Raw genomic sequence first — 13,006 nt, forward strand, 5'->3', positions numbered from 1 at the left:
ATGCATAAAAATGAAATATTGATTAATTAAAATGTGCATATATTTTACATGTAAAATTATAGATTACTTTAGATCATTTTTTAAACTACTCTTGTTGATTAGAAGTACTATATTGTTTAAAAGCGCTTACTGATTCACATACGTTTATTTACTATGTAAATATAACCTTCCAATTGTGCAACGTAGTGTGGTGCCCTTGTAATCAGTGCATTATTCGTATTTCAAAAGCAAAATAATTATAACAATGGAATATATTTTTGCATCACCGCTAATTTTTTTAGATCCTCCTAACTTAAAATTGAAAAAACCATCGTGGTTGCAACAACCATCTGCTATGGTCATGTATTCTTTCGTACTTTTGTCTTACTTCTTAGTAACCGGAGGTTGTAATAGAATTTATTGTTGAAAGTACTGTTTATTACTAATTAATGACTTACTTCTTAAAATTGCTTTTATTATAGGAATAATTTACGATGTAATTATAGAACCTCCAAGCGTAGGTTCCACCACAGATGAGCATGGACATTCGAGACCGGTATATATATTAGTTTCTGTGAAGTAATCCTGGCTTGATAGAGATTAATACGTAAAATTAGAATAGAAAAACTATGATGAAAAAATTAATTTATTTCTTTTTTTAAATATTCATTTCAGGTTGCTTTTATGCCTTACCGTGTTAATGGTCAATACATAATGGAAGGATTAGCATCTTCATTCCTATTTACCTTAGGTGGTTTAGGTTTTGTTATTCTTGATCATACGCACAATCCAACGACACCGAAATTAAATAGAATCCTTCTGATAGCTGTGGGGTTTATTTGTGTAACTGTTTCATTTATAGCATGTTGGGTGTTTATGCGTATGAAATTGCCGTGAGTACTCATCTTTTTTTTAACATTTCCTATTCTGGTTATTGATTTCCACTAGTGCTATCAAATTGTTCTTTTTTGTTTTAATTTGCAGCGGTTACCTACGGACATGAGTGTAAGGAAAAATAAAATACCATAATGAAGGAGTAATGTGATTGCTGGAGTATTTCAACTGCATTTTATTGAAATAAACATTCACTTACGAAAAGAATAGATGACATTCAGCCATTTTTTGTTCTTTTTTAAGATTCCACAATTTTAAATATAAAAAATAATATTACAGGGAATTTTTTTAAAACATATTTCCCTACAGATAGTACATTTAAAATTTGAAGTTCAATTAGGGTTTATAGTAAAAAGAAAAAAATATAACAAAATGTGTCCATAGTCCGAAGGTATTATAATTTAAACTATCGTAGAAGAAGTCTTCTTAGCATTTATCATCATTTCTATCCTCGAACTTTTGTTAATACGGATAAAAATATTGCTTAATTCATATTTTTACATAATAGCCTCGTCCATTTACCATTAATAACTTCATTTTTATACATATAAAATATATAAATAAATAAATTCAATTTTGCTTTGTGCCTAGAGCTGGATTTTGAACATTCTGCAACAGAATACATTAAATAATTTAAATTGAAAACATTAACAGGGAAGGGATTAGCAGGGTGGTTAGCGAATACAGGATTCCAATCGGAGATCCTGGGTTTGAATCCAGCTGCTGGTCATTAGAAATTCTCTTCCTAGAAGTTCCTTAATGCTCACTATCTGGTGATGTAGTTTGTAACGAGAGAACACTGTCCGGGATGCCAGCAGTGCACTGAAAAAAAAACTCCGGGCGCCAACCTCAGATGTTGACACGCCTTAAAAAATAGTTTATTTGTTGTCTGTAATTGCATCCAAATTCTATGAGATTGTTGACCAAAAATTTTATTTTTAAACTAGTCTTATCGAATGTCGCTGACGTTAATTATAGATGTTTTAGAAATACGAAGGCTGACTATAATCTAGGCTTAAATAGTATCCTAGGGTGGAAAGACCAGTCTGGACGATAGTGGCAATCTTAGCCAATTCACAATCGGAGTTAAAGGCGTTTTTTTTTTTTTTTTTTTTTTTTTTTTTTTTTTTAGAAACGGAGGCAATCGCTAAAGAATTTTGATTAGATGTTTACTGCCAGAAAAACAGAATTACAGGGAATAAAAGGATGTTTTGGTCTTTTTAGACGGTATTTAAATTACGAATCATTTGACAGCAACTAAAATTACGCTCTTTAAGATGGAGCTGAGGACAATCATACTGTTGTCAACATTGAAACAAAAGGGAATTTGACCCAACTTACGACGTAAGTTAAAAGATGGAAAAGGATCAAATTGTGGATGAATAAACCTCTGGGCGACAAATAAAAGCTCAGGAACAGGACAAGGAAAGTAGAATTAGTCTTAATGGTTGGAGAAAGGAGATGGCTAGTCCATCGCTGAGATAATACCAAAAAAAACAAGGTTTTCTCTAGAACCAATCATGAAAAATACCTTTCAAAATCTGGAGATCTATCAATTACTTGTTCAAATTCTGCAAACGAGAGAGCTCCATCATCATCTAAATCGGCTTCAGTTAAAATGTTTTGAATAAGATGCGCCATTTCTTGATCGGTAAGTCGATGTGGAGCGGTTAGTCGGTCAATTGTTTCTCGCAGATCACGAACTCCAAGCATATCATCTCCGTCGAAATCTAGAAAAGAAAATACAGCTTTTTAGTTTAAAAAAAAATTCACCATTTCATGAATCGAAGACATTGTAGAAATAGTCTTTTTTATTGAGTTGATTTAATAAGAAATAATGTTAAGTACACCAGCCGTCTCTATAGTTTTAAAATTCTTTGTGTGGTTCAGCAATGAATAAGATGTAGATTAGCCGACGTATTGAATGTATACACAGAAACCTAATGAAAACCATATTTAAATTTAACCAAAGCTTTAATTAGTGCAATCGGGCTTTCTTTTAAATTATCATTTTTACCAATAATATAAGAGGATAGAAGGCCACAAATAAAAGTGGTATCTTGGAATTTTGGAAAGCAGCTGGTATTTGTCTCAGTGCAATGTGTCCAACCGTAATAAACAATAAAATCATTGCAAAATTCATAAACTATAAATGTTTATCGCTAGTGCAGATCAACTGTTTTAGGCAGCGTCCTAAAACTTATTGAGGATGGGACGACAAACTATATCAATTTTAGTAAGTACAATGTGTAAAATCCGCAAGTACATGGTATTGCAATTACCATGAATGCTACTACTCTTTGTACACTGCAGTTCCTTTAAAATTTATGATTACAGCTATTTCTTTTCTAGTACAAATAATTTTAACTGAGAATTCTTAATGTAAGTTTTTTTTAACATTAAAACAAAAATGCTATAAAAACATTTTAATAAATTTTTAATAAATGATTTCTGTTGATGAATTCAAGCAAATTTACAGAAATCATGGGTCAAAATTGCCAAGTGGAGACCACATAATCACTTTTTGAACGAATGAGGAGCTCAGTTTATGTGTTAAACTAGGGTACCAAAATTTCACCGATACCTTCTATTCCGAAGGCAAAGAAGAAATGTACAGAAAAAAAATGCTAAGAACTGTCTATTTTGGCTGGATGTCAATACTGAATAGCCCTAGGTGCTCTATGCCTCTAAACATTTCCTTGCAATTTTAGACTGGAGCAAATAAAATAATTATTTGTTGTAAAATTAACACCAAAGACACATGAAAAACATTGTTATTACAATGGCTTACCGAACACTCTGAAAGCATGTTCAGCTTTTACGGATTTCGGCGTAGAATCGCTAAACACCGACATCATATCGAGAAAATCCTCAAACGTACAATCACCATCTTGGTTTGAGCTAAAAACCTTACATATACGATCTCCAAACGGATTGACTCGAAGTTCAGGATAATGCAGCACCTTATTCATTGGTAATTTGGCATTTCGATTGTGTCCAACTTTCTCAGGAGCAAGAGCTTTAAACTTCTGATGGGCACTTTAAAACAATATGTATATAATTACATATGCAATATACTATTTAAAATACTGAATTTTAGAAACATGCATTAAATACTTTTGTAATTAAACAAAACAATGTTTGGAACATTAAGTTTGTTTCTTTAAGCAAACAAATTAACTTACTGCAAAACTTCCTTTTTAGTGAAATATGTCAGGTCCTAAAAATGCAATTAGTGTTAAAGAAATATAACTACAATACATAATTAAAATTTCAGATCAGAGACCTCATAATCTTGTAATTCTTCATCTGTGAACTGGCTGGTACCTTGACCCATTGCTACTAACTGCAGCTTTAATTGTTCAAATGCTTCACAGATACGTCTTCAAGCTTTCACCTGGACTTCAAAGTTTCTTTTCTTTTTGAAAAGAAAGCTACAGTAAGCTAGGGTAAGTTTTAATAACACAGCTTTCCATTTATTTAATGGTAAACTCAACTTGCTTACGATATTTCGGAAATACTTTACGGATAGTAAAACTCCCTCATCAATATTATACTAGATTTAACATCCGGTTATTTGATAACAGTTTTATTTGAACGGTACAGAATAAAATAGAACAGAGGTTTCAACGTTTCAAGTAAGGTTATACTCGAGTTTTAGGTGTTGCCATTGCCTGGCTCGGTAGTTTGAATTGCATATTGCTTACGCTAAATCTCTCCGCTGCTTACTTCACTTCTGCTTTTAGTCAGTTTTACATTTCTTTACTTTACTATGTTAGCACTATATAACAGAAATTCAGTTCTCCTTAACCTGAGATTTCCTCATTTGACTAAACCTGCATTAGATAGGTGAAAAGATGCTTAACAAGCTTAATTTACTGAATAAAAATGCTACTTTATATTGTTGTTTCTATAGGCTTTTATCAAATAAATTAAATGTTAATACAAGCCTTCACTTACAAGCAAGCAACGTTGAACTGATACAGAAAGCATTAGGTAGGTATATTTTAAACAATGAATTTAAACAGAATATTTGATGTGTTTGTGGAATGAATTAGGAATCTGTGTGTAGGATGTACAGAAAACGTAGCTGTTGAAGGATTGTCCTCTTTAGAAGATATTCCAAATACATCTGTAGACGAATTGCTTGAAAAGCTGGACGTATTGCAGGTCTTAGAAATGACTTATCCGTTGTGTATTTCACCCTTTTATCCATGAAGGAATTATACACTACAGATTTAATAAAATTTATATTATTGCAATACATTATTATTATACATTTATAAAGGAATTATAAATTATTTATTTTTGTCTATAGGAATTAAAAGTAGCTGATATTAGTAATAAGAACTTTTTTGATTTGGCCAAACTCCATTTAGCAACATTGAAAAATCGTGTAATGTTCATGCAAGAATGTGGATTTCAACAAGACAAAATTAATCCGGCATCGGTTAAAAAGTAAATTTCTTTTATCGCCAGGCCTATTTTTTAAATAAATATTACAGTGGTTGAAATAGTTTATTTACGTTAAAAAGACTTCTAACATATAACTACTTATTTTAGGTTTCTCTCCTTAACGCATTGGAACATAAATGCATTGAAAAATAAACTCTTTATAGAGAAAAGTACTGATGTGTACATGCGGTTGCTAAACCATGCTCAGCTGGTAGACCATTACTTGCCCATGCCTGATACCTACAATCTTGTTGCCCTTAAGGTAAGATTTTTGTTTTGAACATATTTTTAGCGGTCTTTGAACTACCGATTCAGAATAGTGTTTCAAGAGGAAAGCTAACATCTTTGACTCAAATTTGTTCCTCAGGAAGTATTTTGATGTTATTTGTCCAATTCATTAAACGATTTGCTAATATTGACGTGAAAAGTTTGACAATACAATTTATTCAAGCAATTTCCCTATAATTACCGGGATCAGTAGGATCATTTTTTTTGTACAAATGAAATATCAGGATTCCCCATTAGGGAGAAATGGACTGACCATTGTTATTGGTAGTTTTGTTCCCTTTTGGGTGGCTCAGACTAATACAGCTAATAATTTCTACTTTGACACTCTTAAAGCCAATAAATAAGAACCTGAAGAAGCAGTTGGGTAGAACTGTTGATTTACGTGTTAACTGGCACATTTTAGCTCGCCATTTCTTGAATCCACTTACATCATTGTCATCCTGGGGTAGTTGATGGGCTCTTAAGATATTTTTTGGGAAGTGTAAGGGTGACTGTTTCCTATCGACGAGCGATAGTAGGGAAGATGTTCGGGATAGTCATCTTTATTAACTTATGATGTTCCCTATCATTTCATCCCGTAGCAACTGCGCATCTTATCCCCTGGTAATGCGAGAAAAGTGAGTTACCGTCCATTCCGGCTACGACATTTTTTCAATTTTTTTTACCAGTTTTGAAGTAGATGTTACTTTCATTTGTCACTTATTGTATTCGTATGCTTTACAATTTTTCTAAGCACTGCGATCCCCAATGGGCAAATTTATTTTGTCACTCAACAACATATCTTAGCATAATATTAAACAGGATATAATGGAATAACGAATTCACATTAAAATAAATCCAACCAAATTATTTTATAAAAAATGGCGAAGCATAAATCTTTAAAAATTTAAAGTGATGGCGAGGCGGCACTTAAATAGGGGACTGTAAGAAATGTAGTGAGTAAATATTTTAAAACTAAATAAATATTAAACCGTAAATATTTTAATTTTTCACTTTTGCTTTGTATCTAAATTTTCGTCATAATTTAATGGCAGAAAATAAAATATTAAGCTCTTCAGAAACTGGTTATAATAAAAAACTACCGAAAATTGCGGAATCTTTTTTGAACTCTCACCATGAAGTTAACTTAAAATGGGTATCATTTAACTTTAAAAAAGAAATAATTTTTTTAGATTCAGCTGCTGAGACTTTTATTGAAGCATGAAATTGGCCTTACAGATGAAGAGTTAGATAATAAGCGCGAGGTATTGAAACGATTGAATAACAAAAGTATCCGGATTATTAAAAGAAATATTGACATTGCAAAAAATCTCCTTGGAATGTCATCACAACGAGTAAGTCCCTTTGTTAAATAAGTGTTAGTTAATTAGTAGAGCTTTTTACTTTCATTTATGCTTTATCAGCTTACGAATAGTCTTACGTGATTTAAAAAGTGGCCGAGTTGAACCTTAAAATTTGGCCGACTTAGCGACACCATTTTAAAAAATTGTGTTTTATTACTAAGATAAAGTAAAAAGGAGAAATTGCCAAATTTGCTGCTTCACATTCATATACTCTAGCTTTTTGGGACGTTCAGTAATTTTGTGCAGTTTGAGGCTAATAAGTCAGCTTAATTCTTTCGCTTAGTTTTAGTATATCTGACAGAAACAGATCGTTACATTAGCACGAGAAAATATTTGGGTAATTATTAGTAGGCGTTCCCACTTAACGTAAACTTCTATCTTTAGGATTCACAGATGTTGTCAAAGCATTCTACTTCAGTAAACCACGCTGATTTATAGGATGTAAAATCCTTTTTCAAAATCGAGTGATTTTGTTTCATCAAACATAAAACTACTTAGAACAAAAAGTGCTATATTTCGCCAATCAGAAAAAACAGAGTAAGTTAGTTCAAAAACTTGACCGTCTTCCGAAAACAAAAAGAGTTGTATTTATACATGTACATAAATAATATAAAATGAATGCTGTCGTAAAAATAAAGTACGAAGGCTTTTCTCGTTCTGAACAAGTTCCTAACGGTCGTGCAATTACTAAGAATTCTAATTCACTTATTTAAAACGAGTACTCTCTTCCGCCCCATGGGTCACTTTTTACTAGTGTAAAATTTATTACTCAAGGGAGGTGGGGAAGAAAAATTTGGAGTTATTTTGGTCTTCAATGAAAGCTCTAGGTATCGTTAGATCATAGGGGTTTAAGTTATTGAAGATGATGGCTTTCTAGGAGTAAGCTTAATAGGTAAGAGTGGCATTTTTAATTTATAATACATACTTTAAAAAAAAATACATACTTTTGTAAGATACACATATTTTTCTCCTGGTGTCAACTTGTATAATTTAATTTTTTTATTAATCGCAGCCACTCTTTGCTGCAATGCATCAATAGCATTGGCCTTTTAAGACTTAAAATTTTGGCGTTTTTTTCTGCAGATATGTCGGAATCCTTTCTTACTTTGGGCAGATCCTGATAATACAATGAAAGTAATTAAGGAAATTAAAGAAATTGGAGGAATCGATATAAAATTCTGTATGACCTTATATCCAAAAATTATAACAGCTTCATATGAAAATACTAAAGACATGCTACAGTGTTTAAAAGTACGCATACACTACTAATACTTCCAAGTTTTTACGGCTGGTGATGACTGCATTTTTATATATATATTTGTGGTTGTTTCAAGAAAGAAATATAAAAATAAAAAAGGAACTTGAATGAACATATTTCTATGTTAATTTTAAGGAATTTAATTTCTCCAATGAAGCTGTGCAAAGAGCTATATTTCTGTTCACTTTATCAAGTAAAAATGTAAGAAATCGAATAAAAGAATTGGAAAAAGAAGAATTCTTTAACGTCCAGAAACATAATCCTAGGGTAAGTTTCATCAGGAAATCTATCAGTATTTTTTGTTGTCTCAAGATAAATAAATCTTCCATATATTATTTATAATCGAGGATTAAGATTAATTTTATTAGATATTAATTATAAAATCTTAGATATTAACATTGTATTGTATTAAATTAGGTACTGGTACAAGTCTACTACTATAGAAAAATAAAGTTAAGACTTCAGCTTTTGAGAGAAATGAACGTTCAGAATGCTTCATTGAATCAAGTATGCACCAGCAATCAGAAAAAATTTGATAAGTATGGCTTCGTACTATTTTAGAAATACGTACTATTACATTGGCTAGGGAATCGTCTAGCATCCAATCTGTTGCAATAGTAAATTGCGGGGGCTCTATTGCATTTTCTACGCACAACTGCATCCATTTAAACAAGCAACAATTAATTTTTGTGGTTCATAGTTTTTAAACCAACTACTTTGGAAAGTACAGATTATGTAATCAAAACCAAAGTGCAAATAATTAATCAGCATAAAAGATGACCTAGTCCCTAGATCGATAGCTTAGCAAAAATTAATATAAAAAAAACTGAAATTTGCAAAAATATTTCTTCTCCAAAAAATCAGTCATCAAAAAAAGATCTTGCAGGAAATTGACCTCCTTTAGCAGACTGTCCTTCCCTACTGTTTGACGCCCATCTTAATCAAATCCTCCACATCCTGAAGCCAACGCAACCTTGGCTGACCCAAGGTCTTCTACTCCAGGATGTCTTTCATAGACCTTTCGAGGGGCTATTTCCTCGTTTATTTTGTGGATGTATTCTAACCAGTGCAACTTTCCTACTTTTATGGCAGCCATAAGCGTCTCTTCTTTACAATACTGATAGAGCTGATACAATTCAGCGTTTTAACGGGGACGGTACAAGGCCATAATGACAATCCATTCTTCTTCCAGCAGTTCATGCTCAGCTGCTGTCAACATTCATGCCCCTGAGCATTATAATAATACAGGCCCGAGAACTGTCTTAATTATGGTGACTTTCGCCTGTCTGGAGACATTCTTATTACGCAGCGCATTTCTTATCGCCCTAACCTCTGTTACCCCATCATCGTCATCGCCAACCTCATTCTTGGACGTGAAAGTAGCTCCTAAATATAATCAGTAATGGTCAAAAACTTATTTTGGCCACTTGCTACTGAACTTAAGACAGGATATTAGTATTGTATAAAACATCTGTAAACTGATTGTTGTGTGAGATTCAGAGTGCAGCACCTTCTCCTACTTTGAACCATAAGTATGGCTTGGGTGATTTATGAAATGATTGATCCATTTCAATTAGTAACTGCTCGCCCTTGTAAACTTTTTATAACAATAGTTATGTGCTCGTATGTTATTGCTAACTGTCCTGTTCCAATTGAGCACATTTTTCAGCACGTTTATCAGTTCTTAAAGTTGCCATCAAAACTCGTATTTCCCATAGTCATCGACTTATTAAACATCCGATTGTGCCATTTCCGTCGTATAAATCGTTTATATCCTTCGCATACTCACCTTAGTCTTTCCATGTACAGCAAAGCTTATAATTAAATGCGTATAAGACATTAATTAACTCGCTATTTGGATTTTCATACACGTTGCCTAACCTATATTTGGTTAAATTGTTTTAACATGTCTTTTTAATTTTTTGTTTGCTCTGCCGCATTTGTACTCTTACAAGCGTCACATATACAAATCGATCAACGACTTTATGATGAAACACCTAACTATCAGACACAAGCAAAACTTTGCGATCTTTTTGACGAACAACGAAAGTGTTTATGAGCGGAGTTCTAGAAGATCAAGAGTAAAAAATAACCTGCGTTAAAACGTAATATATGTTGTAAAATATTGCTAATCGTTTTTGGTGCCTGATTGATTGATCAAAAATGAAGAAAGATTATTGCCAATTTCAGTCATAATTTTTAATTATTTTTTGCCTAGCTTTCGACATAGGGACTAGGTCATCTGGGCTATGGAACATATTTGCAGTAACAGATTATAATATACATTAATTTAATATAAAAAAAATACAGTTTACAAAAATTATTTACCTTATGCTAGTGGACAATTACAATATTTTTTACCTTTTTAAAGTCAAAGGTTGGTGGCTTTTCTGTCCTGACTATTTATGTACTGAGGGTGGTCAGTCTTAAAATGTTCTGATTTGTGAACAGGTCTTTGAAGCCAATTGACAAAGAGGTTTTTTTGGGAAAGTTGACTTTATGTTGTTTAGATTGCTAATATCTGTTTTGACATTCAATCTATTTTTTGTTATGTGTAAATCATTTCTAGAACTTCCTTTTTTGTGTGCTTGTCTCTGATTAGAGTATTTTTTGTTTGGGAAATGGTAAATGTGATGATTTCTGTATTTAAAGCAAGTCCCGTGGTGTTCAGTTTCATGTATCATACAAATGTTGGTATTGTTCCCAGTCCTGAAGATGATCTAGTCTTGGGTCGAAAGCTTGTCAAAAATAGTAAAACATTGTGACCGAAATTGACAATAATCTTTCTCCTTTTGCAATATACATTCAAAACAGTTAAGGAATTTTTCAAAATATGACTCTCTGTAGATAGCTTATTTGTACTTAGAGCATTTAGTAGGATAATAATGGTGTCCCAAATCCAGTGTCTTCCTTAAATACCTTATAAGCGCAGGACACAAGGTGTTTTCCCATGTAACTTCTTTATTATAACCAAATTTAAATGATTAATTCTATTAATTAATTAAATTAATAGAGTAAGTTTTTAACTTTTAAGTAATGGTTAATTGGTTATTAATTTTTTTATATAGATACTATATGCATGGCTGTGGAAGATATGCTGGAAGCGATATACTTAATTATGTTTCTTCAGAATTGCAGTGCGATAAAAAGAAATTACGATCAATTCTTAAAAAATGTTTTTTTTGGAGATACGCATCATTAATTGAAATAGCGACAAATTTAAAACTTCTCAGAGAGCGTGGATTTTCTGATGATGAAATTTTCAACCATGTGTTCATACTTTTTTATGAGAAGTGAGTCGAGTTTTTGCCTTTTAGAACAATTAAATTAAATTTAGAACAATTTAGTATATTTAATAACTTCTGCGCCCTGTCAAGAGTCGTTGGTGTTTTAATCTTTGCAAATTTTAACCAATAAATTTCATACCGGTTTAATTATTTTTGTAATAAAAGAAGAATCTTAAAAGAGAATAGCACCAAAAGAGAATACCATATTACATTCTCTCAGGGATGAGCGAAATACTTAGAAATTAATTTGTTTATCTGTTAAACGAATATTGTGGGCGTAGATATTTTTCTGAATTTATTTTTTAAAAGGAAGAACAGTTTTTGAAAAATGCTAAGTGGATAGAGGAGTGTTGCAAACTATCTGGGATCTAGATTTGGCTAAAGTGTGTACTGACATAGACGTGGGTTCGCTTGATTTTGAATTTTACTTTATATAAGTTAATACTTAAACTATTTAGAGGGAAATATGTTTGGTCTCTGCGTTTAAGATTTTTTGTTTTGTGTTTTTAAGGGGTATAGTGTTTTGAGTCTTTATGAGTTACAACTTTGGCTTCTTTTGCCCGAACTAGTGCCAGGGCGAAACAACTCCTTCTACAGCGCCCCTAGGTGATGAGATTACTCTCCCAAATTCTATAGGAAAACGTTCTAACAAGAGCGGGGAGCTGCAGAAGAACTAAGCTTTTTCTGGGAGCAGGAAAGTTCTAGGGAGGACAGTTTCCTTCCAACACCTGATAACTTTCCTGACTCTTAAGGAAGCTCTAAGAAAGCTGGGAAGCTGTTACTTTAAACTTGCTCTTTCTTTCTCAAAGCGTGGTTTCCTGTAAAAACTCAGTTTTTAAAATTTGATATTACGTTTTGTTTTTTTTTCTTTTTTATAGCTCTACGGTTATTGAAGAACTGAACACATTGGATAAAAAAGAAGGTCTGGAATGTTGTAAAGAGAATGGCGTAATTAAGAAAGAATATATTTTACCTTTAATCATTTATTTGATTGAAAAAAGCCAAAATTTTTCAATCCATACATTCTGTTCTTCAGAAGCAGATACACATTCAGATATAGTTATACCTGAATATGAAGCAGAAAATATTGAACAAACATAGTTTTGTTCATAAAATTGTCTGTTTTTTAATTGTATTCAGGTATTCATTTGTTTGTAGAGTTTGTAAAATTATAGTTATGACTGATTTACTTTTAAAGATTACAGAATTTTAATATTGTAACATATTTTTACCTGTTATCAAATGGAAGAGGTTCGACAATATTTAGAATAATTTCAATAATTTGGTAAATTAAGATCATTGTTTACATTGATGACTTTTTTTTCTTTTCCTAATCAACAAACATTTTCTGAACTTTCATAAAAAAAATACTTGTTCTGAAACAAGTTGACAGGTTTAGATATGGAAAATGATGAGCTACAAATCCTCTCCAATTACAGTGTGGTTCCCTTAACTAAGGGATTAATAACTATTAATACTTATTTGTTAAAGGTAAAATTTAT

The 13,006-nt window shown here is 31.9% G+C and overlaps 3 protein-coding genes across 6 annotated transcripts; 2 read left to right on the forward strand and 1 right to left on the reverse strand.

Moving 5' to 3' along the window:
- Nucleotides 1–145: 145 nt before the first annotated feature.
- LOC141455818 (oligosaccharyltransferase complex subunit ostc-A) lies at nucleotides 146–1,151 on the forward strand. The gene is made up of 4 exons (XM_074131240.1): nucleotides 146–383; nucleotides 462–535; nucleotides 655–872; nucleotides 964–1,151. The coding sequence occupies exons 1-4, from the start codon at nucleotides 245–247 to the stop codon at nucleotides 980–982; spliced, it is 450 nt and encodes a 149-aa protein (XP_073987341.1). The 5' UTR covers nucleotides 146–244; the 3' UTR covers nucleotides 983–1,151.
- On the reverse strand, nucleotides 612–4,301 carry LOC141455815 (calcium and integrin-binding protein 1-like). Of its 3 annotated transcripts, none has more exons than XM_074131235.1 (5): nucleotides 4,160–4,301; nucleotides 4,059–4,093; nucleotides 3,665–3,912; nucleotides 2,405–2,603; nucleotides 612–970 (listed from the first exon to the last, which is right to left on the reverse strand). In XM_074131235.1, the coding sequence occupies exons 1-5, from the start codon at nucleotides 4,208–4,210 to the stop codon at nucleotides 967–969; spliced, it is 537 nt and encodes a 178-aa protein (XP_073987336.1). In that variant the 5' UTR covers nucleotides 4,211–4,301; the 3' UTR covers nucleotides 612–966. The 3 variants fall into 3 exon arrangements, with proteins under 3 accessions (XP_073987336.1, XP_073987335.1, XP_073987337.1); XM_074131234.1 differs by lacking the exon at nucleotides 612–970 and adding an exon at nucleotides 1,009–1,482; XM_074131236.1 differs by lacking the exons at nucleotides 612–970; nucleotides 4,059–4,093 and adding an exon at nucleotides 1,009–1,482.
- A 429-nt stretch (nucleotides 4,302–4,730) lies between these two features.
- Nucleotides 4,731–12,816, forward strand: mTerf5 (mitochondrial transcription termination factor 5). 2 transcript variants are annotated; one of them, XM_074131220.1, is made up of 10 exons: nucleotides 4,731–4,869; nucleotides 4,946–5,043; nucleotides 5,192–5,331; nucleotides 5,437–5,590; nucleotides 6,789–6,950; nucleotides 8,043–8,210; nucleotides 8,353–8,484; nucleotides 8,635–8,756; nucleotides 11,286–11,510; nucleotides 12,383–12,816. In XM_074131220.1, the coding sequence occupies exons 1-10, from the start codon at nucleotides 4,731–4,733 to the stop codon at nucleotides 12,603–12,605; spliced, it is 1,563 nt and encodes a 520-aa protein (XP_073987321.1). In that variant the 3' UTR covers nucleotides 12,606–12,816. The 2 variants fall into 2 exon arrangements, with proteins under 2 accessions (XP_073987321.1, XP_073987322.1); XM_074131221.1 differs by lacking the exon at nucleotides 6,789–6,950.
- Nucleotides 12,817–13,006: the final 190 nt, after the last annotated feature.

This window comes from Rhodnius prolixus, unplaced genomic scaffold (genome assembly GCF_049639745.1).
Source record: "Rhodnius prolixus isolate KJV_2025 unplaced genomic scaffold, Rpr scaffold_4, whole genome shotgun sequence".
NCBI classification, from domain to species: domain Eukaryota; kingdom Metazoa; phylum Arthropoda; class Insecta; order Hemiptera; family Reduviidae; genus Rhodnius; species Rhodnius prolixus.

What these genes read in the sequence shown, in the direction of transcription:
- LOC141455818 (XM_074131240.1), top strand. Translation starts at nt 245, where the DNA reads ATGGAATATATTTTTGCATCACCGCTAATTTTTTTAGATCCTCCTAAC. An exon ending in TTACTTCTTAGTAACCGGAG is followed by an intron (nt 384 to 461) that starts GTTGTAATAGAA and finishes CTTTTATTATAG; the next exon opens with GAATAATTTACGATGTAATT. An exon ending in AGCATGGACATTCGAGACCG is followed by an intron (nt 536 to 654) that starts GTATATATATTA and finishes TATTCATTTCAG; the next exon opens with GTTGCTTTTATGCCTTACCG.
- LOC141455815 (XM_074131234.1), bottom strand. Translation starts at nt 4,210, where the DNA reads ATGGGTCAAGGTACCAGCCAGTTCACAGATGAAGAATTACAAGATTAT. An exon ending in ACTAAAAAGGAAGTTTTGCA is followed by an intron (nt 3,913 to 4,058) that starts GTAAGTTAATTT and finishes ATTGTTTTAAAG; the next exon opens with TGCCCATCAGAAGTTTAAAG. An exon ending in ACATGCTTTCAGAGTGTTCG is followed by an intron (nt 2,604 to 3,664) that starts GTAAGCCATTGT and finishes TTTCTTTTCTAG; the next exon opens with ATTTCGACGGAGATGATATG.
- mTerf5 (XM_074131220.1), top strand. Translation starts at nt 4,731, where the DNA reads ATGCTTAACAAGCTTAATTTACTGAATAAAAATGCTACTTTATATTGT. An exon ending in AATCCGGCATCGGTTAAAAA is followed by an intron (nt 5,332 to 5,436) that starts GTAAATTTCTTT and finishes TACTTATTTTAG; the next exon opens with GTTTCTCTCCTTAACGCATT. An exon ending in ACATGCTACAGTGTTTAAAA is followed by an intron (nt 8,211 to 8,352) that starts GTACGCATACAC and finishes GTTAATTTTAAG; the next exon opens with GAATTTAATTTCTCCAATGA.